This window comes from Prionailurus bengalensis, chromosome D1, assembly GCF_016509475.1.
Source record: "Prionailurus bengalensis isolate Pbe53 chromosome D1, Fcat_Pben_1.1_paternal_pri, whole genome shotgun sequence".
NCBI lineage: Eukaryota > Metazoa > Chordata > Mammalia > Carnivora > Felidae > Prionailurus > Prionailurus bengalensis.
In genome coordinates, this window is record NC_057346.1 from 84895070 (window position 1) to 84904940 (window position 9871).

Genomic DNA, 9871 nt, shown 5'->3' on the forward strand with positions numbered 1-9871 from the left:
TCTTGAAAGAAAATGCAAACCAACACACATACATGTAGTGATAACCTAATATTTGCTTTGGAAGCCCATGGCTGTCACTTCTTGTCTGTATTACACTTAAAAAAAACTATGTAAGATACAGGAAAATCCCAGGATCCCAAAAGGACTATATTTCTTGAATTCACAGAATTATCAAATCTAATACATATCGGCTAAATTTATTATAACTTTCAGCTTTAAAAAGGAGCTGTGGTAGAAATGTAATACCTTTTCCCTTCCAAGCATAGCCAAATCATTGCCATTGGGATTATTGAATGTTCAATAAACATCCAATGCTGGATAGCATTTAAATTATCTAAAATATAATCTGACCTAGTTGGGTACAGAAAAAGATACATGGTACCTCACTCACAGAGTCAACTTTTTTACAACAGGACATGCCGGGGATCTTTCTTTCCCCCAAGTGAAGAAACTGTAGCAATTATTCAATGAGAGGCTATCTTGTGTCTGCATATCCACTTCCTGTAAGGAGCTCAAAATTAAAGAAATTACCCATGATTTTCACGATATCCTAATAAAGCAGATGTAACTCTTGGGTTCTTTTTTTTTTTTAACTTTTGTTTAATGTTTATTTATTTTTGAGAGAGCACAAGTGGGGGAGGAGCAGAGAGGAGGACAGAGGATCCAAAGCAGGTTCCTCACTGACCTCAGTGAGTCCATGAGGGGCCTGAACTCAGGCACCAGGAAATCATGGCCTGTGCCAAGGTCCCAAGCTCAGCGGACTGAGCCTCCCCGGTGCCCCATAACACAGGGGTTCTAATTCTTCTCTTTCCAGAGGAAGATTAAGCAATGTAGACATAACATCAGGCATTTATATGGAACTAGGCATTTCTGAGTTATCACGTGTTATTTGCTTTCCATAACAATTCTGTGAAGTAACGAAAGCCTTTGTGTGCCCTTTTTTTTTTTTTTTTTTTACTAATGAGGAAATTGGGGTGTGGAGATTAATGGTGACTTTTTCAAGTGAATAGTGACCAACCCAGATAGCCTTACTCCTAGTCTGTTTGTTATATTTTTGCTTCAAATCCAAAATATATTAAAATGACGTCTTTGAAATCTTATTACAAGATTGCATATCCTTGTTTTATCATTCACTATTGTCCACTGGAGATCTTTGGTCAGAACATTCAATCAACTCCCCCGCTTACTGCCTTTCATTCTCCAACAAGTATTCTTGAAAGGTATGTTTCTTTAAGTGGTGGGGATGGGGTGGGGAGAAGGGTGTAGCTTTGCTTTTAAATCTAACATGGATTTATTTTGAATTTCAAATATCATTAAAGATTTATGTTATTATCAAATGATGGCCTGGGATTTAAAAGCTTGAGAAAAGCTATTCTTGATCATTCTTTTCTTCCTTTCTTTTTTCTTTTTTTTTTTTTTTAATTCACAGTTGTCAGAGTTCATTACGTGCTACATAGTATATTTTTCCCAAACCTCAGGACAACCATTTTATAAAGAATAGATGTTGAAGAAACATTAGAGAATAAGGCCTCTTATGCATTCTAAATTTGCTACTCTATATCTCATTATGACTTACTAGTGTAAGTCCGATTACTAGCTGTTACCTCACATTCTAGAACATCTTGTCATGATTTAAGTGCAGTTACATGTGTCACAAGTTCCCTTTACAAAACTGATAGCGATGGTGATATTGAAACCAAATGTTTTGACACAATCCTTCTTTGTATCATTTTTAGCAAGTGGAATGCTAAATTCTGAGGTGAATCCCCACCCTGTGCCTTTATGCAGCTGCACAAAGAAATAAACTTAATAAATCTAGCATTTACGTTGCACATTTAATAGAAAGCTCTTAAGCCATAATCACTGTAGCTGCTGGGCATCTTATTTTCTTCAAGAATTCTTTCAGTGCATGCATTAACTTTGGTTAAATTATTCTGCATTTAAAAGGCAGAAGAATAATTAAAATAGTATGGTTTCAGAAGCATCATTATCACAGTCCAATTTCTAAAAGATTCCGTTGCTAAATTTTACTTCAGAGTCCCTTTGCAGATCAGTTATTTAGATTTTAAAAGAAGGGAACCATGTGCTGTTATCTGCGTGGCCATTAGTCTCACACAAAGAAAAGAAGAGAACATAAAATAAGACTAAGAAATCATTCTTCCAATGATTGTCACTGAACTGCTACATTAGTAAACACTCACAGTAGGAAGTCTCTCTCAATCTCCATCATATAAAGTAGTGCAAAGGAAAAAAAAAATTCCAGTCCTGTTACTGTGAACAAAACTTGTTACATTTTCTCCAATTTCACTTCTTCCATTATTGTTAGGCATTTCCTGTCATATCTTCCCCCAAATTAATAATAAAATATAATCAATTTCTAAAGGCCCCTGAAGCCTTTTTAAAAGTTAATTTCCAGTTAAAAATAAACTTTAATTAAATCCAAGATAAAACTGTGACCTATATTCTATTAAATAATTCACTTTCCTTTTTTTTTCCCCCTACACAGTAATTCTTACAATTTTTAAAAAACAACCATGGAATCCAAAGACATGAGATGCTATCAGAGCACTGATAAATGACTGCTCAAATTCGTTAGTTCTTACATAGTAAATACTTCAAAATGCCAACTCTTCCCATCACTGCACAATTACTAACAATGTTGACAATTTACTTGTACATACACGCACGCAGCACGTGTGCGCGCGCGCGCGCGCGCGCACACACACACACAAACACACATATACTTTCTCTCCACAGAACCACCTTTACTTTTAACATCTTTTCCAGTTAGTGTGCAAAATTCTTGCATTCTAATAAAAAATATAAAGATAAGATTTGCTCTTATTTTAGCCTCCCTCTTCTCCAAGATGTATCATTTATTTGATATGTAATACAAGTTGAGTAACAATTATGTCACGTATAACCATTAAATGGTGTACTACTATATGCATTAGATTCGTTTGCATATTTCATTTTCATAACTCCACTCTCTATGCATAAATATATTTGGAGATACTGGGGCTGGGGGTGGGGGGAGGCAGTGGCAGGTGGAGAACAAGATTCACACATCAGTCTCCACAGCCTTCGCATTAGAACAGTTGTTTTTATCTGTCTCACTGTCGTCCCCCTTTCCCTGACACTTCTCCTCCTTTGCACAGAGAGATTCCTTAACTCCTTCTTCCATCTCTAGATACTCTGACTTGTCCCCCAGGGAAGAAGAAGTAGAGCTCCGGAATTTCTTCAGCAAATTAGAAGGGAGGTATGGGCAACTGACTGCGTTCTGTGTCAGCTGTGTCTGTTCCTCATTCTCAGTCTCTCTGTGGTAGAAATAGTTAAAGTTAGAGACAATCACTGGCACTGGCAAAGCAATGGTTAAGACACCTGCAATGGCACACAGGGACCCCACGATCTTGCCCCCCACAGTGATGGGCTTCATGTCCCCATAGCCCACAGTTGTCATGGTCACCACGGCCCACCAAAACGCATCTGGGATGCTTTGGAAATGGGTGGTAGGTTCATCTGCCTCTGCAAAATACACAGCACTGGAAAACAGGATGACCCCAATGAAGAGGAAGAAGATCAGAAGTCCCAGCTCCCGCATGCTGGCTCTGAGGGTGTGGCCCAGGATCTGCAGGCCTTTGGAATGCCTGGAGAGTTTGAAGATCCGGAATACTCGGACCAGACGGATGATCCTGAGGATAGCGAAGGACATGGCCTGCTGCTGCTGACCATTGCCACCCCCCTGCTGCTGGGCCAGATCAGTGCCCAGGGTGATGAAGTAAGGCAAAATGGATACAATGTCAATGATGTTCATGATGTTTTTGAAGAAGAGTGCTTGGCTGGGACAAGCAAAGCAGCGAACCACAAACTCGAAGGAAAACCAAACAATACAGACTGTCTCCACGATGAAGAAGGGGTCGTTGAAGATGGTGTGCCCTGAGTTCTCTAGGTGGGGTGCCGAGGTGTCATTCGACAACCCACTGTGCCCGCCTGCACTCAGTGCCATGATGAGATCCCTGTCGTCCCTAAACTCAGGTAAAGTTTCCAGGCAGAAAATGACAATGGAGATTAAGATGACCAGGACAGAGACGATGGCTATGCCCCTTGCTGGACTAGAACTCTCCGGATACTCAAACAGAAGCCAAATCTGCTTTTTAAATTCATTCTCTGGCAAGGCCCTGTCCTCCTCTTCTCTCACAAAGCCCTCGTCCTCCCGAAACTTGAGCAGGGCCTCCTCTCCCAACTGATAGAACTTCACCTCCTCAGTGAAGATATCAAAGGGGACATTGACTGGCCTCTTGAGGCGGCCTCCTGATTGGTAATAATATAAGATGGCATCAAAGCTAGGCCTGTTTCTGTCGAAAAAATACTCATTACGCAAAGGGTCAAAGTACTGAGTCCTCTTCTCAGGGTCTCCCAACAGAGTCTCTGGAAACTGGGCCAGAGTCTTCATCTGGGTCTCAAAGCGCAGGCCCGACACATTTATCACCACACGTTCACAACAGTCACTGTAGCGGACTGAACTATAGCCACCGCCGCCCCCGTCATCCTGGGGCAGCAGGTCCGTGTAGGAACATTCATCACCATGGTCATCCTCACTATAGTAAAACCTTCCTTCCTCTTCCTCCTCCTCCTCCTCCTCCTCCTCTTCCTCTTCCTCACTCAGTTCCCTCAGAATCTTCTCCTCAGAGCCACTGGGCATCAGGTCGGAGCAATGAGGAAAGCTGCTCTGGCGGTGGTGGACTCTCCTCTTCTCAGGCCGCTGGCGCCTCCTCCTCCGACTACCCCGGCTGCCCTGAGGGTCATGGGAGGTGCAGGCCCCACGCGACTGGTGGTGGTGGTGGGAGCTCCCTCCAGAACCCCCACTGCCCTCCACAGCAGCTGTGGCAGCTGCCACGGCGGCTGCCGCAGCTGCCCTCGAGTGAGCAAGCCTCTCCCGCTCCCGTGCCCTAGCCTGGGCCGCGTAACCATAAGGCATGTGACTGTTGCACCCTGAGCTCTCCGCACTCACCATTGCAACCTCCATGGTGGTGGTTTTTGGAAATGGCTGGTTCCAGTTGTAGAAGAAGAAGAAGAAGAAAGAAAAATAGGACAGCTTCTTTTGTCACCAAATGAAGGTAAGTTTGGAACCCTTAAGCAGATTGCTTGGAAGACTAAGGATATTTTCAGTCCAACTTTGCATTTTCTGTTTTTAAATCAGCACGCCCCATGCTCTCTGTTCCCAGGGATTCAACATTGCTCTCCAGAGCTTGGCTGGTCTAGATAAACAACCTAGCACTCTCAGGCCTAAGTCAGAAAATGTTGGGGTCTCCCAAACACCTGTTTCAGGGTGGCTGTTCAAATTTGGAAATACGTCTAGGGTGGTTGGTGATGATGCTGCAAGATTCAAAGGCAGCAAGTGTCTGACAGCCAGCAGTTGTGCCTAGAAAATGGAATATATTTTTCTGCCATGGAAATTGTCCAAAGCTCAGTCCATCAAATTTAAATAAAATGCAAATAAGCCTTTAGTCTTAGCACTTGCCTTCTAGTGATGGCTTGACCCATGTTAACACGTGGCTTGAAGTATGTCCAGCCATTGCTGCTCAAAGCCTATCAGGATGATTCTCCAGGTGCTCCCCTTAAGTTCATCATAGGCTTCCTGGACCCAGGGGCAATGCCAAGCTATTGAAAGAGGCAAAGACCTTGGGAGGTAGAGAAGGTACAAGATGAGGTGTCAGCAGGAGCAAACCCAGCTCTGAGGTCTCCATAGAAATCAAGGAAATGCAGAGCATCCTTCAGCTAAAATCATGCAGAAGAAGTACTTCACCTGAAAAAGGAAGGGAAATAAGCATAGGAGAAAAATAAAAAGAAGAATCAAATCATAAAGAGCAAACAGCGTTTCCTTCCCATACAGTTCTTTTTCTTGTCCTCAAGCAAACCATATAAAGCACCAAGGGGCCACAAATTTCCAAGGAGTATGGGGCAGGTTGTTAAATCTCCTCCCTCACTAAACCATCCTTCTTCCCTTCTTCTTTGGTTATTATTTCGGCTCAGTCTATTTTCACGGCAACTCAATTATTTTTCTTCTCTCCACTCTCGACCCACATGGCTCTTCCTTCAGCTCTCCCTTTCACTCATGCCAGGTCTTAATTCTCGCTGTCATTTTCTTCATGTCACAACAATAATGCTGTCACTTTATAGCTGCTTCCATCATTCAGTGATCTCAAGGCAGTTTTTAAAATTTCCACTCATCAAATATTTCTGAATTTAGTGCCTTTCCACCCCTCTCTGTCTTGATTCAGGATTAGAGCAGTTGGAAAAACCAGTTCTCTTTAATCCAGGCTCCATCACTTCCACAAGATTCAATCATCTCATCTATGAAGTGTGGGTCATAATACAACCTCCTCCATCCCACTTTGTAAGGTTTGAATGAGACAATGAATGTTGATAGAATAGCACCGACATAATGAATATCAATACACACTGGACGGTAACCTAAGCTTTTATCATCTATCTACACACCCCCAGATGTATATGTCCTTATACCATACTGTCTGAATTAGGGGAGGACAGAATGTGAGGACATCCAAAACATTTTGAGACTCATCAATGGCCTGTATTAAGTTGGCACTTCTTGACTCCCTGAAGCATGTCCCTGTTGTTGTTTTTCTGTTCCCCAGACTCCAGAACACTCTCTACCACCCACAGCCTAGGAGCTAATCCCAGTTTCCACTTCTCTGATAATCATCTTCTCTCCTTGCTGCTTCCTCCGTGTTCACCTCAATGCTTCCTCCTACACTCTTCTCAAGAGACTATTTCCTTATGTTTTAAATCCCAGTTTGTGTGGACTTCATTTTCAGCCTGTCATACTTCCCCCCATAATTTCATCCATGATCTCCCATCTCCCAACTCCCTCTGCCTCTCCCTGACTCTCTCTGCCCACCTTTGTCTCCAACGTGCCCACTTGCTGATCATGTCTTCCTTGCAGCCCCAATCTGGCTCCACCGTCACTTGGTAATCCTGGCCTTTCTTCTCAGTTGGCTCTCTCTAGGTCAGGCTAATTCATTTCCTCAGCCAAGACCTGTAAAAACTGCCCCAATCTCCTGTCTCCTATGCTTTTGCATTCACTGTGTCCAACAGGACTTCCAAGAATGCAGACAGTAGCCCAGAGACTTGGGGAGGATAATGCCAGTCAGAATCCAGGGCATCTACCAGGTTCTGTTACTGGAAGCACTTGGGAAGCAAGAGAAATGGCTTTCTGGAGCTATGAACAGGATTCAGCTCCTGACCACCTGCTGCTTCTTGCTGAATCCTGTCAGGCTAGAAACCTAAACCTACCAGAGTTTTATGAAGTGACAAAGCAGAGAAGGGACAAACAGAGGGCTTCCCAATCATCTCACACTCTCCTAGGGCAAGAAGTGCGCTTTATTGGGACACATAAAACCCAGAAAATACACTTCTGAAGGTATCTCAAATGACAAGCCCCTTCCTTTGCCTGACTCCTAACATCATCAAATACTCTGAAATGTTTACCCTCAGAAGGTCTCCAAATCTCTACTTACAAAACTACCCTGGGGTTACATTTATTCTGGAAGGTCAGGCCACCACCTTTTAAAGACTTTCACAGGCTGAAGAGCCTGAGAGTTTGCTCAGTTTCTTTCCCAACTCCCTCAAAGCCGTTACAATACACTATTTAAATAAAACCCCAATAGAACCAAAGTGCCTGTATATTTGTGTACTATGCACACCCCTCTCCCAACTAATTGACTCCCAGAAGGTCATGAATTAGTAGGTCTTCCGATATCCCATCAATTCTGCAGGAGATAGAGACCTGCCCTCATCTGGCTCTACACTATTTACTTTATGTATTTATTTATTTATTTATTCATTTATTTATTTATTTATTTTTGTTTGTTTGTTTGTTTTCTTCCTCCCCCACCTTACAAAAAGCAAATTACCTTCCTTTTAATTGGCTACCAGTTACCTCACTATCCCTAACCTAGAAGAAGATGATGATGATGATGAAATAGAAGAAGAGGAGGGCGAGGAGGGAACAGGAGGGAGAAGGAAAAGAATAAGAAAAAAAGAAAAAGAATAAAAAAAAAAAGGAAAAAAAAAAAAACCTTCCACACAGCAAAACTCATTTAAAAATCTCTCTTCCTTTCCAAGGTATTCCTGTTTCGGAGAATCTATTCAATCCGACTCCCAGGAGCCTTGATGGGGGAGACCTTTGCAGGGAAATTTCCTTTCCTCTTTAACACCATTAAACTAATAGGATTTAGCAGACTACCTATTCCCGAATCCCTGTGCCCCCCCCCAAACAACAGCCAAGCATGCCTCCCCTCCTCCTCTCACCCCCCAACAAGGAGGCTGTTTTCCTCTCTCAGTGCTAATTCCTGCAACTGGCTTAGGGTGGTACCTGAACCTATCAGAGAGAGAGAGAGAGAGAGAGAGAGAGAGATTGAATCAAAAAACCAACACCGTGAGAAATATACACTTCAACGCACGCCATTTATACAGTCCCTATGTGCTGCTGAAATGCTCGGAAAAGGCACGCAAATCCAAATGCTGGGGGAGACAGCAATTCAAACCCGTTCGCCAGCTGTTCCCAAAGAAACAGAACCGGTGAGTCTGGGATGTGGCAAAAGGATGCTAAATCTAAACCCCACCTCGTTGGGAAACGACATGTTTAATCGCGCCCTCCCCTCCAGACCTAGGTTCCCGCTCGGGCACATTAAGCAGGGCGCACGCACCCCATCCCCGGGGTTAGGAAAATAACAACTGTTGGCCCCCCGGAGCGCCGCGCTGCATCTGCACCTCCCTTCTTCCACCTCCTGGTTTATTTTTAACCGCCTTCCATTCATGTCCTTCTGCCACATCCCCCAATATTATTTATCCCTCAAATGTCCACTGTTTCTTAACAGCCAAAAGAGAAGAGTGGAGGAAAGAGAAGAGAGGTATCATACTCACCGTTCCCAGGCGGAGTGAAAAATAAATATAAAGAAAACCCCCGCTCGGTTTGTCTTTCCCCCTCAAGCTGCAACAGCTGGAGGAGGGGAAGAATGTTCTTGGGGGTAGAAGGAATCACTCCGGTGTGGCAGGTGGAAGCTGCAAAATATCCACGGAACAAGTTCTGTTGCCTGGGGGCACAGAGTCCTCACTGCTGGAGCCCAGGGTGGGGATCAGGGCTGCCCCGAGGAAGACCCCAACACTTCTGGTTCCTCTGGAGTTCAGCACAGGTGGGCACGATTGGGAAAGGAAGTCAAGGTTCCCCAGAAAAAGAAAATCCTAGACAGCAGCGATCACTTGTTAAGCCCAAATTCCTCCTCCAATATCCATCCCTCTCCCTCTCTCGCTGGCTGCAGAAGCAGCACACGCCTCCCCTGGCCGGGAACGCGCGCCGGCCGGGGGCGGGGCCAGGGCCGTGCCGAGGGTGTGGCGTGCAGGCGGTCGCCTGGGGCACCTCCCCGCGCCGCGGGGCGGGCGCAGTCACGACGCCTGCACCGCCCGCCCCCAAGCTCGGACCCCGACGCCGAGGCTTCGGGGAGCAACAGGGAGCAGTTCCGGGAGCCCCTGGCCGCCTCCCCCAAAGGCGAAGCCCTAGTTTCCGAGGGAGAGGTGTCCGCGCTGGAGCTGATATCGGGGTCCCCACGGCAGAGCGGGAGCCCAAGACGGAGGTTGGGAGGGGAGACCTCGACGGGAGGTCCAGGCTCGCCGACCGGGTGCTTGTGCGCGGCTTCTCTCCCTGACCCGCTTTCTCTACAGCTCAGCGCACACACGCACCCGCATAACGGGTTTGTGGGTTTGTGGGGTTGGGAGCCCGGGTGCATCTCTAGCTAGGCCGCTAATCGGGAGCCCCCCAGTCGCCTATGCACGCGCCGATTCCCCTTGG

General features: G+C 45.1%; 1 protein-coding gene across 1 annotated transcript; it reads right to left on the bottom strand.

Annotated features, from left to right (window-relative positions):
* Window positions 1–482: 482 nt before the first annotated feature.
* KCNA4 (potassium voltage-gated channel subfamily A member 4) lies at window positions 483–9357 on the bottom strand. Its single transcript, XM_043580854.1, has 2 exons — window positions 8950–9357; window positions 483–5806 (listed from the first exon to the last, which is right to left on the bottom strand). The coding sequence occupies exon 2, from the start codon at window positions 5024–5026 to the stop codon at window positions 3062–3064; it is 1965 nt and encodes a 654-aa protein (XP_043436789.1). The 5' UTR covers window positions 5027–5806; window positions 8950–9357; the 3' UTR covers window positions 483–3061.
* Between the last annotated feature and the right edge of the window lie 514 nt (window positions 9358–9871).

What these genes read in the sequence shown, in the direction of transcription:
- KCNA4 (XM_043580854.1), bottom strand. Translation starts at nt 5,026, where the DNA reads ATGGAGGTTGCAATGGTGAGTGCGGAGAGCTCAGGGTGCAACAGTCAC.